Source organism: Carassius auratus, chromosome 5 (genome assembly GCF_003368295.1).
Source record: "Carassius auratus strain Wakin chromosome 5, ASM336829v1, whole genome shotgun sequence".
Lineage (NCBI taxonomy): Eukaryota > Metazoa > Chordata > Actinopteri > Cypriniformes > Cyprinidae > Carassius > Carassius auratus.
This window is the reverse complement of record NC_039247.1, coordinates 787680-815300: the sequence shown is the minus strand read 5'-3', so window position 1 is coordinate 815300 and position 27621 is coordinate 787680. Positions and strand designations below refer to the sequence as shown.

General features: G+C 34.8%; 1 protein-coding gene across 1 annotated transcript in view; it reads right to left on the bottom strand.

Annotated features, from left to right (window-relative positions):
• Positions 1-392: 392 nt before the first annotated feature.
• Positions 393-27621, bottom strand: part of LOC113086882 (serine/arginine repetitive matrix protein 3-like) — a 48970-nt gene continuing 21741 nt past the window's right edge. Inside the window, exons 2-11 of the mRNA XM_026255526.1 lie at positions 22562-22809; positions 11386-11487; positions 7873-8001; positions 7369-7446; positions 7001-7069; positions 5258-5293; positions 4902-4952; positions 4007-4114; positions 2596-2776; positions 393-446 (exon numbers count right to left, since the gene is read on the bottom strand). Coding sequence (XP_026111311.1) covers positions 393-446; positions 2596-2776; positions 4007-4114; positions 4902-4952; positions 5258-5293; positions 7001-7069; positions 7369-7446; positions 7873-8001; positions 11386-11487; positions 22562-22797 — 1044 coding nt within the window. The 5' untranslated portion in view covers positions 22798-22809. The remainder of the gene's footprint in view (positions 447-2595; positions 2777-4006; positions 4115-4901; positions 4953-5257; positions 5294-7000; positions 7070-7368; positions 7447-7872; positions 8002-11385; positions 11488-22561; positions 22810-27621) is intronic.

Here is a 27621-nt window from a genome sequence, read left to right as displayed (position 1 = left end):
CTGAAACACACTCCATAAACTGAAGAATATGATAACTATTTATAAAGAACAATATAATATTTCAATCCATTGACCTTACCAAGATGGCAGTCCTGATCCGCCAATGCAGCATCCACATTGTTCTTATCTGTGATCTGTAACATTCAGACTCATTCATCCTCTCAGCAGATCCAGGAATGACAGCTGATTGGGTTAAAAGCGTCTGATGACACCTCTCTTAATTAACAAATCTTCACCTTACATTAAAGAAATGCCCTCAAATAATAAGGGACGATCTGATTGGAGGTCACAGATCATCGGTTCTTTAAACACCTGATACACATCTGGAAAAGGATGGCTACGGTAAAAACTGAGCAGAAAATGAGAGTTTCAACTGTATTGACAAGGAAAAACTAGTAGACATACCCATTTAATCTAACTCGGTCCAGTTCCAAATCATATGAGTGCTTTTTACACAAACAAGACAGAAAAGTTTGGGCATTTATTTGTGGGAAGAGATCATTGTGAATTCATAGAGGTCAAGAAATCAACAAAACAGAGGGATGAATTGAGCAAATGAAAGGAAAGAGAGAGCATGAGAATTTCTGAAAAACTGCATGCAAACCGTCCCTGATATAGTAAGAGTCTCTTCCGAACGCTGGTCAAAGATTAGATAAATAATCATGTGATTATGACTGTGTGAATACATACAAAATATGTGACCCTGGACCACAGAATCAGTCGTAAGTCATTTTAATAAATAAGCTTTTTCATCGATGTATGGTTTGTTAGGATCTGATATATTTGGCTGAGATACAACTATTTGAAAATCTGAGGATGCAAAAAATACTAAATATGAGAAAATCATCATTAAATGGGAGTTCTTAGCAATGCATATTACTACATACAATGTATTTTGGCTATTGCTACAAACATACCCCAGAGACTTAAGACCGCTTTGGTGCTCCAGGGGTCACAGAATGTCACTATGTTGTCATTCTTTTTTGGCATAAATTCATTAACTGTGAACACTATTACTATATAAAAGATGATTGTCTTTTTAATATAGCTTTTTGCTCTGACATGTTTGTGGTATACAATAAAATGTACAAGATAAGCAAAACCAATGAAACAAAAGAGTGTTCATATGATTTATATGATCTGAAGCTCAGATTGATTTAAAAAATAGCAGTAACATTTACAATAAGGCCTCATTCATTTACATTAGTTAATGCATTCGTTCCATGAACTAACAATTCAAATGTATTCATATTTTATTAATGTTAGTTTATAGAAATACCATTTGTTTATTTTTTTGTTAATGTTAGCTCACAGTGTCTTAAAGGAATATTTCACACATGAATGAAAATATCCTAATCTTGGATGATCTGAGGATGAGGATGAGTTTGTTTCTTCATCAGATTTGGAGAAATGTTGCATTGCATCAGTGTCTCATCAATGGATGCTCTGCAGTGAATGGTGCCGTCAGAACGAGAGCTGATAAAAACATCACAATAATCCACAGCACTCCAGTCCATCAGTTAACATCTGGAGAAGACAAAAGCTGCATGTTTGTAAGATACAAATCCATCATTTAAGATGTTTTTAACAGTGAACCGTTACTTTTGGCTAAAAAGCGAGAACTCTCTCTCTAATAACACTACCTCCAGTGAAAAAGTGGACTAGTCTGAATCAGGAGAGAAATCTGCACAGATCAAGCAGCGTTTAAACAGTCCAAAACAGCACTAAACAAGTATGGATGGATTTTGATGTGAGAGACAACAGGAGATGGACCTTTCCACTGGAGGAAACGTTATTATGGATTATGGACTTGTATTTTAACCAGAAGCAACGGTTTCAAGTTAAAAACATCTTAAATGATGGATTTGTTTCTTACAAACATGCAGCTTTTGTCTTCTCCAGATGTTAACTGATGGACTGGAGTGCTGTGGATTATTGTGATGTTTTTATCAGCTGTTTGGACTCTCATTCTGACGGCACCCATTTACATTGTTCATTTTTTAGTTCAAACTTATGTTAACAAATGAAGCAAAAGTGTTACCAAAATATCTATAATTAATCAGTTTGAGGCATTGAATGTTTCCTTCATGGGACATTATCCAACACCAGTCGCTGAATGATTGGCAATAGATGTTTTATGAAAAATAATAGTACTGTATGTCGTAAGATGCCAGTTTGTGTCTTTGAGATGGAAATATTCAACAATTGGTTGCATTTTAGTTTCTATTGTAAAAAAAAAAAAAAAAAAAAAAAAAAAACAACTTTTTAACATATCCTCAACATTTACATTAATTCTCTTTCCAAAACTGAAAAAGTCAACATGGCTTGTACGTGAAATAAAGCATGACATTATTTACTCAAGGAAAATGTCTCGACGAAACAAAACCCCGTCTAAACAAACACAGAAATGGCTTGAGAACAGAAAAAACTTACGGAATGGAGCCAAAGAGGGAAAAGAGATATATAGAGTCAGCTCACACAGATATGACTGAATCAGCTGGACATTGTGTGTGTGTGTGTGTGTGTGTGCTTCTGTGGGATTATTAGAGTAAACAGCAGAGAACAGATGGAAGTAAAATAGAGGAGACTACATACATCGTTCCCTTTATTCCCCTCCGTGTGATTGGCTCCCGAATCTTTGCCGTTGCGGACACGGACGCTGTGGTTGCCGTTCTGCCACGTGATTGGCTGGTCAGCGCTGAGGGACGGCAGTGGGCTGTGGCTAGAGTGACTTCCTTCCTGTTTGTGCCTATCGTTCCTGCACTTTGCATTTGATCTGGTTTGAGGGGACAGATCGAAATGGATTGAGTTTAGTGCACTGCTGCAAATCATTTACTCAGTATTTTTTTTCTTATTTTTCAGTAAAATATCCACACATACATTTAATTGAGAAACAAAATGACACAACATATACAGTTTTCTGAGAGCTTTATTCAAATTAAGTGGCTACATGCCAAATGGGATAAGAAAAGTAAAACTTGTTTTCCTTTCAAATTTTTCTGAATCCACTGGCTGATGTTTTTCTTGTTTTAAGTATAAACTCACTTAATTTTCATAATCTCAGAAAAGTAGACATCTTAAATAATTTTGCTTCTCAATTAAGTATGTTAAGAATGTTTAGATGGTTAAAAATACAGAGTCAGAAAATATTTTTTGCAGTGTATTCATTGTGTACTACGTATAAATGCTATTTTTAGTTTTGTGGCTTAACATACTGCAATTGGTTTAAATGTTTAACATTTGGAAATAATGGAATTTGAAATGGGATCAATTGGGATTTTGAAATAATTTGATCAATTTGTAATTTGAACCAGTGCAGATTTTTAAACTGAATTTATAGATATTGCAGATGCTCTAATAAAACAATAATAATAATAATAATAATAATAATAATAATAATATTAATAATAATAATAAATGCTGAAATAATATTATGGAAATCACATTAGAAACTAATTTTAGAAATGAATACTCAGCAAGCACACCACAAAGTGATACTGAAGGCATAATGTTACAAAATATATCTATTTTTAATAATACAATTTTAATTTAAAAAAATGTAATGTATCCTGGTTTAAAAAAAAAGAAAAAAAAGAAAATGAAGCAGCACAACTGCATGGAACGAATTCAATATTGATAACTTTTTTTTTTTTTTTTATCATCAAATCAGTATATTATTCTGATTTCTGAAGATCATGTGACACTGAAGACTGGAGGAATTATGCTGAAAATAACAGTGTAGGTCTTTACACAATTTAACCAAGTTATCGGAAAAAGAAATGCCATAGTTAGTGCAGTAAAGTCAGCATAAATTACTAAGTATCTCCTTCTAAACGAGTCTTTCTGTCATTGTGAATCATTCCCTTTCTGTGATGACAGTGGTGACTAATACCAAACTACCACAGTCGTGTTGTAGTAACCATGGTATTTTGGCAGAAACTACTGTATGTTCACCATGGTAAATGTTTGTTAGAGGAGGTTTGTGTAATGGAGATAAGAGCTGCACCTGCTGGGTGATTTGGAGACGCTGGTGGTGGAGGAGACGGATCCGCTTCGGGAACTACAACAGCTGCCTCTGTGCTGAGAACTCCTGCTGGGAGACTCCACTGAACACCTGCGGGACACACACACACACACACATGTCACAACACACACACTCCACCCACACTGCTTCATCATACACCTCACAGTGCGGTTCATCATTCCCATGCGTTCCTTTCATAAACAAACCATGCATACGGACTACATGGACATGCATTTTTATTTTATTCATTTTTTTTAATAAAATAACAAAACAGAAAATAAATAAATACATGCATACAAATAATGGATCCCTGATAGCTCATCAATTTGATGCCTGCATGATGTATTTTTTATAGTGTTTTCTCAGCTGTTAAACATCTTATATCAGATGTTGCATATACATTTAGAAGAGGTCTTTGATGTTTATGATTGAGAATGTATGTACAATTCCTTGTAATCCGATGTTTGTACACAACTGATATTTTCCTGAAGAAATCTTGTAGAAGTACGTGTGTGCCTGGGTTTTTACTGGATAACAGCAAAAGCATTATAAATGCTTTTTTTTCTTATTTTATATAAATGTATAGGCTATACAAAGTTATATGAAAATGGCATGAAATATTGTTTTACATAATCAATGAGTCAATGCTATGCTATGCAGTTGCTAAAAAGTTCTGAGTGGTTGTCAGTGCATTGCTAGGTGGTTTCTAACATGTCTCAACTCTGATTGCTTCGAAAATTAATATCATTGAATCATTAAACTCCGTAATCAATGCATTGGATTTTTATTGTCACACCGAGGCATTATGATGCATGAAAGCATGATTTTGAACACTGAGCATTTTAGAGAAGCAAACAGCGGAATGAAGATTCCTCACCTCTTCTTCTGTTTGTTCTTGTCTTTGTGTTTGTTTTTGGGGCTCCCAGATCTGAAAGGAGAAAACAAACACATCGAACTAAATAAGCTTAAAGTGCTGTTTTCTTTGCACATCTATTCAAAGAGACAGACTGCTATTGAACGAGTGTTTTCTAGGCCAGGTATCATTGATTTTTTATTAATCAGCCCCTAAATAAGACATACATGCAAAATAAACTGTGGCTGGCTACATTAAATGTCAATGGATGGCTCTTAAACAAACTGTGAAGTGGATGTTAGCTCTGCAAAACTAATATGAATCCAACACAGTTTCAAGACCATAAAACCTAACAGATCTGGGATTAGATCAGTGTGTACCTGTGTCTCCTCTTCCTCCTTGAGCCAGATGTGGACCTGAGACAGAGGAAATGCTGGGTTAGATATTAGATTATGAAACACCTGAAAACTGCTGCTGTTTCCGTCAGTTGATTTTGTAGTTTTAGGCTTCAACATTCAACCTGAAATCAGGCTTTAATGCATTGGATACCAGTATACAAAAGCAAAAGTCATTTATTGTTAACTCTTCACCCGCCACTGATGGAATTTCCTGGCTCTCTGTGTTTTTGCTGTTATGCGGTGTTATACGGCACCATTAAACATCTTCTGAAAGAGCACTGAATCTTTGGATCAAACACAGGCAAAGAAGAAGCAGAAACAAGCAATTACATATGGAAGCAAATGCAAGTATGCATGAAGCTAGAAAAAAAATTCTGGCGAGGAAAGAGCTAAGAAAGATTCACACTCATGCTTTTAAAACGAAACATTTGACAAACATAAGTTTGGTTTGGTTTGAAATTAATAAAACTGATATAGTGTTGTGGCATGTTATTAATTCAAGAAGAACTTTAAAGAAACATCAGCATTAAAAGAGCAAAAATAATGAAGTAAAGTGGCATTAGTGAAGAGAAAAGATGATATATTCTTAATGCAAAGGCATTAATTTTTAAATGTGATTGAAATATCTACATATTTTTTGAGGTTCACTGTATGTACATGTGTTTTAGCAACTATTTTTTTAGGTGACTTAACAGAACAAGAACATGTATACCACACTTTAACCCTTTAAACGTCTGTACTCAATCCATACTGTCAGGAGAAACTCAATTTCTAACTCTCTTTCACACTTTTTCCCCTCACACACAGTCTGACACTACTGAAGCTACTGTATTAAGACATTAACACAAGGATCCAGCATGTTTCTGTAGTCTGTTCACTATTATACACATCTGACATCAATAAATACACATGCATCCAAGCATCCGTCAGTCCTGTCATGCTTTCTTGATATAGGAACAAAAGCAGGAGAGAAGAAAGCTGTTATAAAGCAGTGAGATTAACGTGAGATGAATAAAAATGATCTGTCCTGTAGAGAGAAAACTGCATTGAATTGGAGGAATATAAAGCATGTATCTGCATCATGGGTGTTAATGCATAACATATTAACCATTAAAATATAATTTGTTACTCAAATACAAATTACGAAAATCACCTGTTGGTTTTTAGGCATTTATTTTGTTACTGTACGTCTAAACTTCACTCAAGTGATATTCAGAGATTTTATTAAGATAGTAAAGTCATTTATTATTATGATATTTACAGTACATATAGCTGCTGAATCATTTTTTAGATCGTATGCTACAGGTTTATTTCGGAGAGTTTCCAGGCAGTCATCATCACAGAAACATACATTTTATTTTGATTTTTAATCCAGTTTTGAGTGTAAAACCTTTGAAATCTAAGCAAATAGCAGTTCAATATAATAAAATAAGGATATAAAAACAGATATTTAAATTAGAGGTTAAAATCATGCTCAGTTCGTCTCATTAGAAATAGAAGTCTAGATTTAGTGCATTGCATCATGGGATACAGTATCTCATGCAATGTGCTCTGTGCATAACGCAGATTTTGGTTAATGATGCAGGTTATGATGATATTTGTGTGGCATGCATGAATACTGAAAATGTGCATACTCTATTAAATGCTGGCTAGGAAATCAGTGTTAATTGATCGGCGAATGATGTACACCTGTGTGATTGAATACACACACACACACACACACACCTGTCTCTCTTGTGTTTCTTTCCACTTTTCTTCCTTTTGTCTCTTCGGGTTGAAGACGGGCTGTCAGCTCTGAGGGTCACACGAACACAACAATAATCAAATATCATACAACACATAATGTTCTTCATAACCTTTTTCATTCTCACATTTTTGTTTCTAGATAAAGTACTACTGCTTACACAGAATTTGTGTAATCTGAACAAACCTCTAAATATTACATTTCAATGTTTGGCTCAAAAACTCTCTCACTCTGGCAATTAAAGGTTAATTTGAGCACACTGCATTGCTAGATACAGTGTTTTTGTTGTAAAGTATATTGCTCGTCTGGTCAGTGTTGTACTGCATTAAATCACAGAAAGCAAACTGACCGACTGTGTCTTCTTGCCTTCTTCTTTTTCCTCTTCTTTGGCCGAGGGGAAGGTGAACTGCTGGATATCCTCTTGGATCTAGAGTAGAGGACAAGAAATGGAGTTAAACAAATGCAGTGTTGGATATATATAGTGTTGAGGAAAATTATTCAGTGGTTATAATCTTTTTAAATAAATCTTGATAGTCATATGTTTCTCTGTTTGCAAATTAAACATGTAAAATTAGCCATGATTGCTCTATATTTAATATTTAACAATAATATTTGATATTATTTTTTAATAAAAAATAACAACAATAATAATAGTTCATCCATTTTTACATCTTTTTCACAAATCTGGGGACATTCTGTAGAAAGCTAGAACTGTAACCACGAAAGATTGAGCTTATTAAAGGATCAATTATGCTTAATATAATAATAATTTCCTCTAGCATTTCTCTCAGGGTGTTTGTAAGTGTCGAGTTTAGATGAGATTATGTGTGTTCTTCCTTTTTCAGCGTTTTACCTGCACTCGTCATAGGCAGCTGAATCTTGCTTGTAATATTCTCCATCCCAATCATAGTCTTCCTCATAGCCGTCAATGTATGCAGCGTTTTCCACATGATCTTCATCCCCGTGAGGAAGCAGCCTGACCCTGTGCATGCCGGGGATAAAGGTCAAAGGTCATGACCTGCGCTGGTCTAAAATACAGTAATGAGCTATTATGGCTCATTCTTGCAATGTCTCAAACTGCAATCTTGAAAACAACTAATTTAAAGTTGTCCAAATGATGTCCTTAGCAATGCATATTACTAATCAAAAATGAAGCTTTGATATATTTATGGTCGGAAATTTACAGAACATCTTCTTGGAACATGATCTTTACTTAATTTTCTAATGATTTTTGGCATAAAAGAAAAATGAATAATTCTTACCCATACAATGTATTTTTGGCTATTGCAACTTATGACTGCTTTTGTGCTCCAGGGTCACATTTTTCTCTGAGTTAAGTCAACATCTATTTATTTACCCTATCAATAATTTCTTAAATGAACAAGGAACAAATATTTCTTAGAAAGTGAATAAAGGTGATTATAATATGTGATAATGAAGGTGCCAGCTTTACACGAATTCCAGGGTGAGGTACCAACATACAGTACCGGTTTTTCTGTCACACTCACTTTTTATCTTCCTCATTATAAAGCCTTAACTTATCCTCATTATCCTTCCTAAAATTAGCATTTCACTAATACAGGCGATCTTATCTAAAGCTGTAATGATCAGTTTCTTCATCACAGTGGTAAATTAACCTATCCTGCTTCAGCAAAAGAGCTTTTATAAACAGCCTGATAATCCTGTGATATAAAAGAAAATGTGTACAAATCTGAGTAAAATGGTGTTTAGTTATCCTGCACCATCTTAAAACAGCTCAATTTTGCCTCAAAGAGTTCGTCTTTTTCAATGAATGTAAGTGCATTTGCAATGATTTTGTCCCAGTTGTACTTGTACTTTGATTAATGCATATTTTTGTGTATGTGAATTAATGCATTTTTATTTTTTTCAACGTTTTTATGTTTAACTGTTTGTGCTAACTGTTTGTGCAGGACCCTCTTGTAAAATCAATGTTAAATCTTAAGAGTTTTTATTTTCTGGTTAAATAAAGGTTGAATAAAAATGAAAAGAGAAGGGTTAAAATACAACATAAGGGTTCAATGACAACATGCTTGAAAGGTCCTATGATGGAACCGAAGGGTTAAAAGACAACATAAGGGCTCTGTGATGAAACTGAAGGGTTAAATTATAATACAATTGTTCTGTGACAGAAAAGAAAGGTTAAATGACAACATACTTGAAGGGTCCTATGATGGAACAGAAGGGTTAAAAGACAACACAACGGAACTGTGATGAAACAGAAGGGTTAAATAAAATTAGGGTTCTGTGACAGAAAAAAGGGTTAAATGATAACATAATAGCCCTGTGATGAAACAGAAGGGTCAAATGATAATATAAGGGTTCTGTGACTGAACAGAAGGGCTAAATGACAACATACTGGAAGGGTCCTATGATGAAACAGAAGGGTTAAATCAAAATATAAGGATCCTCTTTTTAAACAGACGGGTTAAATGACAAAATGATGGTTCAATGACAGAAACGAAGGGTTAAATGAAAACAAACTGGAAGGGTCCTATTATGGAACAGAAGGGTTAAATCAAAATATAAGGATCCTCTTTTTAAACAGATGGGTTAAATGACAAAATGATGGTTCTGTGACAGAAACGAAGGGTTAAATGACAACATACTGAAAGGGTCCTATGATGGAACAGAAGGGTTAAATCAAAATATCAGGATCCTCTTTTTAAACAGAAGGGTTAAATGACAAAATGATGCTTCTGTGACAGAAAAGAAGGGTTAAATGACAACATACTGAAAGGGTCCTATGATGGAACACAAGGATTAAATAAAACATAAGATTCGTCTGATTAAACCGAAAGGTTAATTTACAAAATTAGGGTTCTGTGTCAGAAAAGAATGGTTAAATGAGAACATAATGGCCCTGTGATAAAACAGAAGAGTTAAATGATAATATAAGGGTTCTGTGACAAAAAAGGGTTAAATGACAATATAAGGGCCATTATGTTTAAACAGAAGGGTTAAATTACAAAATTAGGTTTTTGTGACAGTACAGAAAGCTTAAATGACAATATACCGAAAGGGTCATCTGAAGGAGAAGAAGGGTTAAATCAAAACATAAGGATCCTGCGATTAAACAGAAGAATTAAATGACAAAATTAGGGTTCTGTGACAGAACAGAAGGGTTAAATGACAATATACTAAAAGGGTCCTACGAAGGAACAGAAGGGTTAAATCAAAACATAAGATTCCTGTGATTAAACAAAATGGTTAAATTACAAAATAAGATGTGGTGTGACAGAAAATGAAGGGTTAAATGACAACATACTGGAAGGGTCCCATGATGGAACACAAGGGTTAAATGGCAAAATAAGGGTCCTCTGGAAGAACAGAATGTTTTTTTAAGGTAATGCAGACATGTTTTATTGTTAGAGCTACAATGGCTCAGACTCAGGAGGTGAGATTTAAGATGAAAAGGCTTTTTTATTAGATTGGTCTCCAGATGAAGAAGGTTCGGCACGGCACGACATTAATGCAGGGTCATTTGTGATCTGTAGAGAGTATTAAATCATATTCATCTCCTTCTGCTTCTAATAAAAGACCTGCACTCACAAGTTAAGACAGTTTGTATTTGTACGGCTGAAAAAAAAAACACATCAGGCCTATATGTGGCAGAACACAAGATTTTATTTTTGAACCTATTTCAACATGACTTCATGCAAGCCAACATTATGACTTGTCTTTATGCTAGGCAACTAAGCTACATTTCCCATTAGCCTCTATGACAACATAGCTAAAGCCTCTAACCTTCATCAACTGCTCTCTGAGCTTTTTGTCACTTTAATCAGACTGAGTAAGCTCTTTTGCACAACAAATATTTAATCTGCACTGTCTGTTTACTTCACTGGCTCTTTATTTTGATGCACCAGAGCTAAAATGTTTCTGTGTCCACTGGTAGATAAAATACAGAGTAGGTATTTCCTAAAGATTCGTTTAAGTGAATCAGTTTGTTCAGACAGTACATGAAAAAATAAAAATTGAAAGAAAAATAATTAATTTCATTCCATGTGATGCATTTTAGCATATTATTATTTAGCTTAATGATTTTCCAGCCAGTTGCATAAATTAGAGTGTTTCTAGTCTAGTGAATGCATTTAATGTACATTTATCTATTTAACATCCAGTATCTATTCACTGGGACAGAGATTTGTATTATGGATGGTTTCTTTCAGTGCTGGTCAGCGGTATCAGTAATCACAGTAATACAATGACGCACACAACTGCTATCTGTGATACTGTCTCCACAGGAAACACACACTATTTTCAATTACTTTTGGAAGATAAGATCAGAGCATTTCAATCATTTGCTCATGTACTGTCTGACACACATCATGTGTGATTGACTCACGGTGGACGTGGGTGCAAGCCTTCTCGAGTTATCACACCCTCCTTCTCCATCAGCATCTGCCGAAACGTTCCAACCTTCTGCCGGATTTCTTCTTCGGAATACCTACAAATAAAAAGGAATGTGTAAAATGACAACAATCTCCTCAGTAAAACATGTTTTAAAAAATCATTCAGGTCAGGAGTGATTTTCACCCACTGGACGACAAAACAGGTGGAAAAAATCCCAGCAGAGAAATGAAGGAAGGAGCCAAACCATTATAATTGGCAAAGGTGAATTGAAAGTCATGAGTTGCCTATGTAGGAAACATGTTAAGGCATCACAGACGTGCTTAGTAAGTAAGTAACTAAGTATTGCTTGAGGAAATTGTCACTTATTAGTATAAAGCATTCTATAAATACCCGAAAGCACTGAAATAGCTACACTACCAGTCGAAAGTTTTGAATAAATACATCTCTTTTGCTCAGTGCATTAATTTGATAAAACATGCATTTTAATTATTTTTATTTGAATTGTTTTTTTCTTAATTCCTGTGATCAAAGCTGAATTTGCAGCATCATTACTCCAGTCTTCAGAGTCACGCGATCCTTCAGAAATCATTCCAAAATTTAAATTCTAATAATATTTCACAATTCAGAATGAACAGAAGCGACTTTATTCAAAAGCATGATGAAATATTCCTAGTGTAGATGTAGTTTAATATTTGTGTGCGCTGTGCATCTTTATGCATTAGAGCAGCTTACCATCATGCTACCAATAAACGCAACTGCGAATCAAATCTTGTGCATATCACAATGACACAGCTCAATTTTTAAGTCAGGATGCTCACTATGTAGGCAGCTGACAGCAGGCAAGCTCACTAGATTTTGGAACTGAGCAGGTTTTCACACAGAGGTCAAAGCAGCACATGACACTTAACACAGCAGCTAATTAAACCTGCACCTGCTGTCTGGTTAAAGTAGATTGGTGGGCAACCATTGTGCATTCAGTTCAGCTGGTAATGTATGGCATCACAATAGCAGGTTTATCAGCCTCTGTCCAGAGCAGCTGCACACAGCGGTGCGTGAGGAAGATGATGTGTGTGTTTGTGAAGAAGCCAAACTTTCCTGCTATGAAAGCTTATGCTGGAGATAATGCTGCTTTTTCAAAGCTATTCCGATATATGCACACACACACACACACACACACGATATAAATTAATTTCTATGTTTTTTTTTTTTTTGTGGAATATGACGTCAGATGCATAAAAATCAGTTTGGTTGGAGTAAGATCATTCAGGATTTATCTACAAAGTGATGGATAATGAATGTGCATCTGCTGTGTTTTTGCATTTTTATGTTTCTATTTAACTTGTGAAGGTGCTGTTTATTGAATCATCACATATATGAAACCCACAAAACCAGTCACAAGTTGAATGAGTATATTGTAGCAATAGCCGAGAAAACATTGTATGGGTCAAACTTATACATTTTTCTGTTATGCCAAACATCATAAGGATATTAAGTAAAGATCATGTTCCTTGAAGAAATGTTGTAAATTTCCTACCGTAAATATATCAAAAGTCTATATATATATATATATATATATATATATATATATATATATATATATATATATATATATATATATATATATATATATATATATATTTTTTTTTTTTTTTTTTTTTTTTTTTTTTTACAAATAAAATAACAATAATTTGAACATGTCTCCTAACTCCTAAATCAGCTATGGTTTTAATATCTTTTTATATAATTATTATTTTATTGGGCTTCCCAATGTCACAATATTGCATAAGAAAGAAAATAAACATTTATACACTACCATTCAAAGGTTTCTCAATGTTGAGAACAGTTGTGCTGCTTCATATGTTTGTGCAAACTGTGATGCATTTAATTTCTAAGGGTTCCTTGATGAACAAAGTTTAAAAGAAATGCATTTATTTGAAATACAACTTTTATAACATCATAAATGTCTTTACCGTCACTTTTGATCAATTCAATGCATCCTTGCTGAATACAATTATTAATTTCTTTTTAAAAAGCCTTTCTGATATGATAGTTTATTTGAGATAACAATTGATGCCACTCAATTAATTAATGTTAGCATACAGCTGTTCAGGATTCACACTGCTTGTTATTTCACTTTCTGTTTATAAAAATAAATGGAAGGCAGTGCATGTGCTCATGTTAAACATATGCCAAACATGACCTGCAGGGGGCTCTAGATATGTTTGGAAAGAGCAACTGTAACACACACACACACACACACACACACACACACTTCTCCAGCCTGGCCACAATTCTTAGGCCAATTAGATAATAATGACTAGAGCGAAGTCGCCATCATTAGCAAAAGTCTCCTAGGACATTAATGCTCCTTCTGTCTGTTTTGTTTAACCGTGAATCAATAGCACTGATTAACCACATACTCCCCTGTGCACCTAATGAAGCCGTTGGTTCAGTGCTGAACATATAGAGACAGATTATAGAGGATGGCGTGACAAACCGTGAGTGTTCGTCAATAACATTAATACTGATGGTGCATAGTGCATACTGTACAAATTGTTAACTCGTGCATGTTTTATTTCAGCAAAAGAAACTGATTTTATTGTGCATAAGATCAATTTGGCTGTTTATTTTTACCCTGACTTTGCTATGTCCATATTATTGAATCACTGAATTATTACTCTAATAACAAGGAACGTTTCCAGAATGTTCTGAAAGGTTCTCTCAAAGTTATGAACAAACGTATGTTATCTGTTATCTGTTCTTTAATAATGTTCTCAAAACATAAGAAAGAAAAACCTTAAACAAAAACATGATTTATTATTTCTAAAACACTTTGGTCAAACGTTTTTTAAATGTTGCTACTTTTTTCAGAATGTCCAAAAGTAACATTTCCGTAATGTTTGCAAAATTATTAAATGCAACGTTTCTTTGCATTAAAAAAAGGTTTTAAAACTAAAATAACTTAACCATAACTTAATGAGAACATTCTTATAACTTTTTTTCTGGGTAGCTCCTGAAAGTTTAATCTACTAAAATTCACAAATGAATCATTAAAAGTGATTTGTTAACTAGTTCATTGAAAACAATCATCTCAAAAGATTTGTTCAATGGACTGGTCTCAGAGAAGATGACTGGATATGGAGAATAAATGTTGAAATTAAGTGCTATTTTATGTTTTTTTTTTTTTTTTAGTAAAGGGAAAGCCATGTTAGTGTTTCATACTGTTATATAAAAAAATTAATAAAGACTTTGTGATGCATCAAAAAACAACATGTTTTTCCTCAAATGAAGTATAGTAAAAAGTCAGATATTATGCTTCGGAATGTAGTGAATGATAAGTTTGCTTCATAAATATGAATTTATTACTTCTCATACTACTACACACAATATAAGGCTGTGAGAAACCAATAACAACATGTTATTTAAACTAACACACTTAAACTTTTTACATTTCCTTTCCATACTATGTTTATACGAAGTCATCAGCATTTCATAAATCATTTAATGCATAATTAATTCCTCATAAAAATGCCTTTTTTATCGAAACAACACCTTTGCTCTCGATGGAAAAATACTGCAAAATGTAAGACTGCTTAAGAAGCGAATGTTGGACTTGACATTAAATGAGTGTTTCTTGAACACAGCGTGAGCTGGTTAGTGGTTTACAGCAAGGTTAAACGCTAAGGTTTGATAAAAACACCTCATGCATATTTATGAGCTTCAGACTCGTTTGGGAATCCGGTTACACAACGGACTGCATCTTTCCTTACTGGAGTGGATCTTTCTATCCGTCCATTCATTGACTTGAGTCTCAGCACGCTTCTCCTGGGGACGTGTAAATTATATATGAAGCCTCATCCTCGTCTCCATCTGTCCGTCTCTGTGTCTCTGGCCGTGGACAGGTCTGATCCCGGAGGTGGAGGCAGATGGAGGCGTTGGGCCGCTGGTGTAGCCGGTGGCGGTGCAGCGATTAACCAGAGCATCGCTCCAACAGTTACACTCCACTAATTGGTTCCTGCTTGGGTGAAAATGCCAGACGACTGACTACAGCTGGATTTTTTCACTTGTTTTATCATCCGACAGGTGCACAAACACGAGTCCAGTCACTTGTGATAGAACAGCACACCTCTGCTCAACAAGACACATGAAGCTCAAACGCTTGCAGGTGTATTTCATTTATGCATTTCTAAAAACAAATTGAGTGGATCTACTGTATCACCACAAACCGTATTACCACAAATAAAAATAATAGCATCGAAATCCACTTTTTCTTTTTCAAAAAGTCAAAAATATTAACATCACTAAACCAACTATTAATTTATAACTGCAAAACTGTAACAGTTTTTACAGTTATTTACATATAAAATATATTGATCAAATCAAACCTTTCAAGTTAAAAACATTATTTTGATGAACTCTGTTACATAATCAGTACTTCCAATTAATATTGGGTGATTGAAACAGTTAATTTATTTGTAATTTGTTTTTAAGTAAAGTGATTTAGTGTTCAATGTTGTTACAGTATGTTTGAAATTAAATGGAATTAAATTTATTTGATATTAGAACAATTAAGATTTTGAGTAATCAACTTCTTTCTACTTCAAAGTTTGCCTTTCTTTGTAATAAATTGAGAAATTTATTAGCAATTTAAAAGTGAAATTGTTTGTACGCCATTTTTTTAGGTAATTTGTAACAAGTGAAAAAGACTAATGTAAACTGTTGCATCAATTTTTGTTGTTGTTGTTCTTGTTAAGCCTTGGGTAATCAACATAAACTGTAACTGAAACCCCAAAATAAACAAATTTATTGATATATAATATTTATATTTGAATAAAAATTACATATTTATATTTATTTTATTTCAGCTAATTCCCAAGGTAACACTTCTCATTCATTAAGTTTAACTTGAAGTACTAAAATAACTAAATAAACAACAAAAAAAAAAACTAAAAAATTAACTTAAGTTTTAGTATATTTTTAAAATGTATATTTATTATTTGAATATGCATTTATAGTTTTTTTATAAATGTGTATTTATCTTATAACAGCACACCTTTTTTCAACGAGTCATATGAAGCACAAAAGACCCAGGAAATGCAAACATTAAGTCAATAATATTGCATGTGCAAATCATTAATAATGTATTAAGCATAAATGTTTGTGTGAGCTTTATCCGATGGCTATTTAATCAAGCTGAAATGAGCTGGGCGGGTAATAAAGTGTGTGTGTGTGTGTGTGTGTGTGTTGGGTAAGGGTTAAGTACTTCATGAGATTCAAGAGTGACAATGAAAAGCTAGTTTTTTTTTAGTAAATAATATTCCTCACGCAGATCTATCATATGATTTATTATACGGTACAGTTATGGTGTTTTTTAATCATTGTATGAAAAACAGCTGGAATGATTCTTCAAAATCTCATGTGTGGTGCACAGAATAACGTGATATGAGTTTAGGTCGACTTGAGGAAGAGTAAATGGTAGAGTAAATTTTTCGGCTGTTTAAGAAGCCTCAAGGATGACATGTGTAGGTCTCTTGCTCAAACAGAGATAAACAGAGAACACGCGGCCGCTGAAGCATGTTTAACACAAGAAAACCAGGTCTTCAGCAAACGCTACATGAATGGAGCTCGTCTGACTTTCACAGAGCTGTACACCGTCTGCCGCTACTCACACTGGGACGAACATATGGGGAGCCAACATCTCCTAAAGCAGAGACAATTTGTCATCATGCAATGTGTGTGTGTGTGTGTGTGTGTGTGCACTGCCAGATGGCTGATCCACAGCCATCCTCCATCTCCAACATCATCATAAGTCTAATAGCTATTACTCAGAGCTCCTAACAAGAAAAAGTATTTTTCCCCTAAAAAAAAAAAAGGATGCAGTAAAGAAAAACATGTGACTTTATACAGACAGATGTGCAATGTTTGGGAAACCTGTCTTTATTTTTGAAATTCCACTGGTTGGCGTAACTGGTGCATAAATTACACACTTTGCATTAAATGAACCATATTCTTAATTCAGTTTTTGATAAGTGCTGGTAAATCTATTCTATTGGTAACACTTTAGTATAGGAACCAACTCTCACTAGTAGCTAGTTCATTATCAGCATGCCTATTTTTGTCATTATTAATATTTGTTTTTTTTTCTCTTTAATAACATTAAGGACACACATTTTCATTCAAACTTTATTTTCTGGATCAAACTGCCCGAATGGTGTCATGCTTCCACTATAGTGATGTTCATAGTCTCTCTGTGCACTGTTATACACTAGATTGGATTGACCAATCAGGTGACAGGACTGAAACTATCTGTAAACTGCTGATAAACCAAACATGCTTTCCTCTGTGTCTCTAACGTGTGTGTTGATGAATGGAGGCAGAAATTCAGGCCCACTCAGCACCTCACTCACTAAGCATTTAAGCACATTAGCAGATTTCTAATCCCAAACAGGAGCAGATCTTTCATCAGCTTTTGTGCACTGAGCTGGTTCCCCGGCGGCGGTGTTTGTGTGCTTTATCACCATCATTCGTTCTGCCTCAAGGTCACACAGCTGCTGTTTAATTAGAGACACTGAGAGCTGCTTCAGGAGCCGTCAGACGAGGCCCGAGTGCAGACGTCTGCAGGACGTGTGGATTAGAGCAGACGTCAGTCATGCCACAAATCCTCCGTCAAATCACCAATACAGCCGTATTACAGGCCGCTCGCTTTACTGCGTCCTGCAGCGCCATGCATCAGTCAGAATTACGACTGACTTTTAAATTAAATTAATTCAAAGAAATTCATAAATCTGTCATTTTTTTATGACCAAAAAATAAATAAATAGTTTGTCATAAGATTATTGTTATAAACACGAGCCGCGTCTAAAAGGCAAAGGGGGAGGTGTTGCTTCAATTTATAATAACGTTTTCAGGATTTCTCAGAGGGCAGGCTTCAAGTATAACTCGTTTGAAGTAATGGTGCTTCATATAACATTATCCAAAGAAACCAATGTTAATGATAAATCCCCTGTTATGTTTGTACTGGCTACTGTATACAGGCCACCAGGGCACCATACAGACTTTATTAAAGAGTTTGGTGATTTTACATCCGAGTTAGTTCTGGCTGCAGATAAAGTTTTAATAGTTGGTGATTTTAATATCCATGTCGATAATGAAAAAGATGCATTGGGATCAGCATTTATAGACATTCTGAACTCTATTGGTGTTAGACAACACGTTTCAGGACCTACTCATTGTCGAAATCATACTCTAGATTTAATACTGTCACATGGAATTGATGTTGATAGTGTTGAAATTATTCAGCCAAGTGATGATATCTCAGATCATTATTTAGTTCTGTGTAAACTTCATATAGCCAAAATTGTAAATTCTACTTCTTGTTACAAGTATCGAAGAACCATCACTTCTACCACAAAAGACAGCTTTTTAAGTTATCTTCCTGATGTATCCGAATTCCTTAGCATATCCAAAACCTCAGAACAACTTGATGATGTAACAGAAACTATGGACTCTCTCTTTTCTAGCACTTTAAATACAGTTGCTCCTTTACGCTTAAGAAAGGTTAAGGAAAACAGTTTGACACCATGGTATAATGAGCATACTCGCACCCTAAAGAGAGCAGCCCGAAAAATGGAGCGCAGCTGGAGGAAAACAAAACTAGAGGTATTTCGTATTGCTTGGCGGGAAAGTAGCATATCCTACCGAAAAGCATTAAAAACTGCTAGATCTGATTACTTTTCTTCTCTTTTAGAAGAAAACAAACATAACCCCAGGTATTTATTCAATACAGTGGCTAAATTAACGAAAAATAAAGCCTCAACAAGTGTTGACATTTCCCAACACCACAGCAGTAATGACTTTATGAACTACTTTACTTCTAAAATCGATACTATTAGAGATAAAATTGCAACCATTCAGCCGTCAGCTACAGTTTCGCATCAGACAGTGCACTATAGACCCCCTGAGGAACAGTTCCACTCATTCTCTACTATAGGAGAAGAAGAATTGTATAAACTTGTTAAATCATCTAAACCTACAACATGTATGTTAGACCCTATACCATCTAAGCTCTTAAAAGAGGTGCTTCCAGAAGTCATAGGTCCTCTTCTGACTATTATTAATTCCTCATTGTTATTAGGACATGTCCCCAAAACCTTCAAACTGGCTGTTATTAAGCCTCTCATAAAAAAGCCACAACTTGACCCCAGAGAACTAGTTAATTATAGACCAATCTCGAATCTCCCTTTTCTGTCCAAGATACTAGAAAAGGTGGTATCCTCACAATTATATTCCTTCTTAGAGAAAAATGGTATATGTGAGGATTTCCAGTCAGGATTTAGACCGTATCATAGTACTGAAACTGCTCTCCTTAGAGTTACAAATGATCTGCTCTTATCATCTGATCGTGGGTGTATCTCTCTATTAGTTTTATTGGATCTTAGTGCTGCGTTTGACACAATTGACCACAACATTCTTTTGCATAGACTTGAACACTTTGTTGGCATCAGTGGAAGTGCATTAGCATGGTTTAAATCATACTTATATGACCGCCATCAGTTCGTAGCAGTGAATGAAGATGTATCATATCGATCACAAGTGCAGTATGGAGTACCTCAAGGCTCAGTTCTAGGGCCGCTACTCTTCACGCTTTATATGTTACCCTTGGGAGATATCATCAGGAAACATGGTGTTAGCTTTCACTGTTATGCTGATGATACGCAGCTCTATATTTCCTCGCAGCCCGGTGAAACACACCAATTTGAAAAACTAATGGATTGTATAGTCGATATAAAAAATTGGATGACGAGTAATTTCTTACTGCTAAATTCAGAAAAAACAGAGGTGTTAATCATAGGGCCTAAAAACTCTACTTGTAATAACCTAGAACACTGTCTAAGACTTGATGGTTGCTCTGTCAATTCTTCGTCATCAGTTAGGAACCTAGGTGTGCTACTTGATCGCAATCTTTCCTTAGAAAGCCACGTTTCTAGCATCTGTAAAACTGCATTTTTCCATCTCAAAAATATATCTAAATTACGGCCTATGCTCTCAATGTCAAATGCAGAAATGTTAATCCATGCATTTATGACTTCAAGGTTAGACTATTGTAATGCTTTATTGGGTGGTTGTTCTGCACGCTTGGTAAACAAACTACAGCTAGTCCAAAATGCAGCAGCAAGAGTTCTTACTAGAACCAGGAAATATGACCATATTAGCCCGGTCCTGTCCACACTGCACTGGCTCCCTATCAAACATCGTATAGATTTTAAAATATTGCTTATTACTTATAAAGCCCTGAATGGTTTAGCACCTCAGTATTTGAATGAGCTCCTTTTACATTATACTCCTCTACGTCCGCTACGTTCTCAAAACTCAGGCAATTTGATAATACCTAGAATATCAAAATCAACTGCGGGCGGCAGATCCTTTTCCTATTTGGCGCCTAAACTCTGGAATAACCTACCTAACATTGTTCGGGAGGCAGACACACTCTTGCAGTTTAAATCTAGATTAAAGACCCATCTCTTTAACCTGGCATACACATAACATACTAATATGCTTTTAATATCCAAATCCGTTAAAGGATTTTTAGGCTGCATTAATTAGGTAAACTGGAACCGGAACACTTCACATAACACCGTACTTTCTAAATCATTAGAAGAATGGCATCTACGCTAATATTTGTCTGTTTCTCTCTTGTTCCGAGGTCACCGTGGCCACCAGATCCAGTCTGTGTCCAGATCAGAGGGTCACTGCAGTCACCCGGATCCAGTACGTATCCAGACCAGATGATGGATCAGCACCTAGAAAGGACCTCTACTGCCCTTGAAAGACAGCGGAGACCAGGACAACTAGAGCCCAGATACAGATCCCCTGTAAAGACCTTGTCTCAGAGGAGCACCAGGACAAGACCACAGGAAACAGATGATTCTTCTGCACAATCTGACTTTGCTGCAGCCTGGAATTGAACTACTGGTTTCGTCTGGTCAGAGGAGAACTGGCCCCCCAACTGAGCCTGGTTTCTCCCAAGGTTTTTTTCTCCATTCTGTCACCGATGGAGTTTCGGTTCCTTGCCGCTGTCGCCTCTGGCTTGCTTAGTTGGGGTCACTTCATCTACAGCGATATCGTTGACTTGATTGCAAATTAAAACAGACACTATTTCAACTGAACAGAGATGACATCAATGAATTCAATGATGAACTGCCTTTAACTATCATTTTGCATTATTGAGACACTGTTTTCCAAATGAATGTTGTTCAGTGCTTTGGCGCAATGTATTTTGTTTAAAGCACTATATAAATAAAGGTGATTGATTGATTGATTGATAAGACTGTATTCAGTACAAACCATTCAAAAGTTTGGAGGTCGTTAAGATTTTTACATTTCTTATGCTCACCAAAAATTACTTTAGTATTTTGCTAAATATTTGAATGCATGCAAATACTTATGTTTAGAATGTAGATAGACTGTATTACATAATTCACGACTTAAAGTTTTTCATCTAATATTGATGTAGATCAAAAGATTATATTAGAAAATATTACAATTATTAGAAAATATTTTTTTTTATTTCAGCTTTATTTCAGTTAAGTAAAGAGGAGACAACGTAAATGCAAATTATAAAAAAACATTTTGAAATGTTAAATTGTTGATTAAAAGCACAAAATAAAGTACATTTGTGAAATTTATGCAAATATGTTCAGAATTTAGAAAGACTGACTATATAATTTGCAGAATGTTTTATTTCAATTAGTTGCCAATGCAACATTTTTTATGGCATTTAAATTTGACTTTAAATTGTTGATTTATCCTGTAAGCAAAAAAATTAAGTACATTGCAAAATGGTTAAATATATCCAAATTCGCACATTATTGTGTGATTCGCAATTTAAATACATATGTTGTTTTGAATCAGCTTCATCAACTAATGATGAATAAGTTATAAGCTAATAACAGCAGCACTGGTGAGTCCCTTGTGAGATGCAGCTTCTGTTCATTTAAGATGCAGCTTTGGACACAGAAGTCAACGAGGCAGTGTTCTAAGCTTTGGAACAGTTCTAATGTCAACATGACAACTGTTTGCATAATTGTTAAATCCTTATTTTAAAGTATCAAATCACTCATAAACACACACACACACTGTATATTTTGTACAATCGGGCGTTCACTCACCCCTGTTCCTCCATCATCTCCTGAAGCTCCATGCATTTCAGCTCCACCCTCCTCTTCCTCTCATGGTCCAGAATCTCACGGTGAGCCTTCTTCACCAGGACGGGCTCAGGTGGGACGCCCTCTTTCTCCTCCGGCTCCTCGTTAGTTTTGGGATGTGTGGCCGCGGGGGTCTCGGGCTGCAGTGGGACCCCGTTAGCAGCGTCCTCAGGGGAGGGAACCCTTGCCCCATCGTACATGGCCACAGCGCTCTGACAGACACAAACACAGAGACACCAGATCTGATATTAACATCCACTCCAGAGGAACTATGGGTTTTATAGTCAACTAAAACTAAAGGCATCAAGAAAAAAACATTTTCATTAATTGCAGCTAAATAAATGTTTAGTGGAGTAAAACAACAACAACAAAAAGAAAAAAAGTAAACTTATTTTATTTCTGCTAGTTGCAGAAGGCAACATTTGTTGTTGATGTTCTAAAACTAAATAAACTGAAAAAAAAAACTATTTATAAAAAGTTACAAGAACTATATATCTAATATAAATGATAGACATCCATTAAAATGATATATAAATTATATTCAATTTATTTATAATTTATATATTAAAACTTTAAAGTGACTAAACTACAAATATAAAAAATACATCAAATGAATAGAAACTAAACACACACACACACACACACACACACACACATATATATATATATATATATATATATATATATACAGTGTTGTGGGTAACGCGTTACAAAGTAACGCGTTAGAGTACTCTAATTACTTTTTTCCTGAAATGTGTAACTTAACGCGTTAGTTTCGTGCCTAAGTAATCAGTAACTTCGTTATTTTTTAAAAAAAGTAATCCGTTATTTTAAGGAAAGGAAAATCCCGACTGCAGCCTGCTTTTTGTCAGACAGTACTCCTAGGTCTACTGTGCCACCTGCGGATGTATCAGCGGAGCCGAAGCTCTGTGATCGTAAAGTCAATGGCTGTGATGCGTCTGTGCCCTGCGCCTGACCCTGTGTGTGTGTGGGGCTTTTTTTTTTTTTTTTCGAACTCCCGGCAAGATAGCAGAGAGGACAGCGTTTGGTTTATGGAAGTACGCACATTATTTTCAATTTGTCAACGAAATAGAAAAGAACATAATGGTAAAATGCACACTGCGTTGGTGAAAAGCTTCCGTCGACCGCCAAAAATTCTACCTCAAATTTAACGCTACGTTTTAATCACTACTTTGAAGAGTAAATGTAAGAGGACTGTGTTAAAGCGAATTTAGGCTTGTGACTGTGAGTGACACTTTAATAATAATTAGTTCGGCTATTAAGCGATTTGTCATTTGCCTGTGTGGCAGTGAAGGATTTAATTCGGTTGGCTTGTTATCATTTTTGTTTGACAGGCAGCTGTTAATTTCTGTTAGATCGTTGGCTGGCTGGTTGTTCATCATTTCTAAATGGATTTAAATCTGCAAGCCTGTTTATGGTTGTGTTTACAAGTAAGCATAATTGTACTTTGATAACTGCATTATTTAAAGTTAAAGAAAAATCAGGAGTTATCTTGTGGTGCTCATAATATACAGTAGCCTAGGCTACCCGGGCTGGGTAGGTGCAAATTTTGATTAATAATATGTTCTGTGATAATAAATAAATAAAACGCCATGTGGAATAGCCGATTGCTGACTGTCTTTCCTGTTATTGTTATCCTGCAGTGTTAATTTAGTCGGATGACTGACGTTATTCATTGTCGGGAGTCACGACTTCTAGGTGCATTTAAAGGGGCCGGGGGCTGTGTCTGTCGTGTGTGAGCCGCTGCGAACTGCTTTTAATTTTTGGTAATGCATGAGTACTTTAACGCGTTACTTTTATGAATAGGTAACGCTGTATCATAACTGATTACTTTTAATTGATGGTAACGTTGTAACCTAACTAACTACTTTCCAAAGTAACTATACCCAACACTGTATATATATATATATATATATATATATATATATATATAAAACTAGTAAAAATAATAATTACAAAATTACTTGAAGAAAAATGTAAAAATAAAACTAATTCAAAATATTTCTTACGATTTAAATTGTATCTCAATTATACTAAAATAACACTATTAATACTGCTTATGTTTGATTTGAGACATTTTGGGAGTTCGGAGCGGGATCGCGAATCATTTGAGTCAATTTGGGGATCGAAAATCATTTGAATCAGTTCAAAGCGGGTTCGCGAATCATTTGAGTCAGTTTGGGGATCGCAATTCATTTGAATCAGTTCGGGAGTTCGTAGCGGGTTCGCGAATCATTTGAGTCAGTTCGGGAGTTCTTAGCGGGTTCGCGAATCATTTGAGTCAGTTTGGGAGTTCGTAGCGGGTTCGCGAATCATTTGAGTCAGTTCGGGAGTTCTTAGCGGGTTCGCGAATCATTTGAGTCATTTTGGGGATCGCGAATCATTTGAGTCAGTTTGGGAGTTCGGATCGTGAATAATTTGAGTAGGCTATGTTCAGCAGTTTGAATGCAGTAGCTCTTTCTAAGGGTATTTTTTCAAAATACTTTTGCACATTTTATTCATGTTCAGTAGTTCTTACTAGCTCAAGCAAATCCACAAACTATTAAAAGGATTTATTATTAAGATCGCCTGTTGACTGCTGTATATAAAACCCCTTCAATATAATTGTTGTTACCTCAGGGGATGAGGAGAGTCATCAAAAAAAAAAAAACAGAAAAGAAAAGAAATACCGGCACCTCTTTTGGGCCACTTAAAGCACTGGGAGCAACTATCTCTTTTTCTATGTAAGCTGGGCTTTTATACTGTTGTGTGTATTCACAAATGTAAGCGCTGAATAACACAGTCCATTCATTATCACATTCACATCCGGACAGTAATTCACATCCACAAAGAAGATATTCTCACCTAAATGAATTGGTATAATAAATGGCAGTAGTTTTTGCTGAGTTGATTGAATCATATTGGCTGCTGGCAGTATACAGCAAACAATGAGAAATGAAGAGAATTGCTGTCTCGTCTCGTCTGGATGAGATACCAGAACATGCGAAAAATATATATAATATATATAACACATTGACTTCATCACAGTCACCACAAACTATCTGATATTTCACTGCATGAGGTCTTTGATTGATCAAACTATTTTTTTCTATATATTTTATTACAGAACAATACATGTATAACGTTTGTTAAAAAATCATCCTTTAATGGACGTTTATTTTGATAATCAGTTACTCTTCCGAATTTTTCTTCAGTTTATTACAATAGATAAAAAGCCTATGTTTTCTATATGTTATAAACTTCAATGAACATTTATTTTGATGAACAATTAATGTTTTGATTATGTCTATTAAAAAATAAAAAATAAAAAAAATCTGTATTTTATTAAAGAACATGTTATTCAACATCCACAGCCGGAAGACAAAAAGAACAAAAACAAATAATTATTTAATCTTTTGATTATTCCTTTGATTAATCACCATAGATACAAGAGCCTAATTCTTTTCAGAATTCTATTAAAACGCATTTTATTCTGTTTTCAAAGCCTGATATTCTCCAAAAACTGTGTGCAATATTAAATGAACTTCAACAGACTGATAATTAACCTTTTGTTTACTTCTTTAATTCATTACAGCAGATAAAGCGGTCTATTTTTTCTCTATTTTATAAAAAGGACTTTATTCCACAGCCTACATTTCTTTTGATAATTCTTCAATTCAAAAACAAAATGTATAATATAGAAACAACAGAAGTGCATAACAATCTTTCCTCTTCTTGTTTTTAAAACACAGTCAGATCTGGGTTGAAAACAGGATTCAATTACAAATGCTTGTTTTCCAGCATGGACTGATGAAGGAGCGTGGTGTTCTTCGTTTTGTTTAGCACGCCGTGGATTGTGGGTAAAGTCACAAAGCGCAGTAGAGCTGAACAGATGGAGGAACAGCAGGAGGAATCATCACTGAATTTATTACACACTAAATCTCTCCTCAGATATCTGCGACTTGAATACTTATTCTCTCATTATTTTCCCTTTACATTCATCGTGTCTTGCGTCATGTGACCTTTGATGGCTATAAAAGCAATCACACAGGACATGAAGCAGCATACGTGCTGATTTATTCCCTTCTCTTGTCCTAAATGATATTTAAGTGCTCATCTCTATTACAGGGAGTACAAATTAGCTTAATATACCGTAGATCGGTCTTTGATGAATATTACAAAGAAAATTCTACACACTATCTTGAAGATAAGTCGAAAACCTACACATAAAATGCTTATAGTAGCTAACAGATATCACCGAGGTGGTTTTTAGGCAAGGAACAATGCTATATATACTGTACTAGTGACCTGTAATGGTCAATCTTCTTCTGCTTTGTGAACGCCTACAGTCTGTTTCCAGGCTAAACAACAAGATCATCTCAAAATACTCTGCTTTACATAACACACATGACTAAGACTGATCCCAGCTTCCTTTAAAAAGCTTTAAATGTCCAGTTATTCATATAGAAGCAGTGCTAAGTTAGCCGACTGATTTAATTGCAAATTAATCACACATTACTTTTGGTTGATAACTTACTCCACAAAATATCATTTAAAGGCATTATTGTGTTAGATGAGAAAAGTACTGACTATACATTATGTAGATTTAGAAATAAGGATTATAAATAGATATTGATTTTGTTTAAATAATATTCAAATATGAAATTATATATTATTAATTATATATATATATATATATATATATATATATATATATATATATATATGACATGATGTGAGATATAAATGAAATATATGAAATATGAATATATATATGACTATGAATCAGAACAAAGATGAATTTTGGCTTTAAGAAGAAATGTTAAATATCCTTCAGATCTTTCGTTTCTCCATTCATCTGCTTCTCTGAATGTAAAATGCATGATTTCTGCTACATGAAATCCCTGGGTACAGCTCTCATCAATGCAATCTTGCGTCATTCTTCAAGGCCTCCTAAAGAGCTCCGAAGGTCTTTCTAACCTCAATCTACACAACCTGTTTTTCACTCACTGTACTTTTTCTGT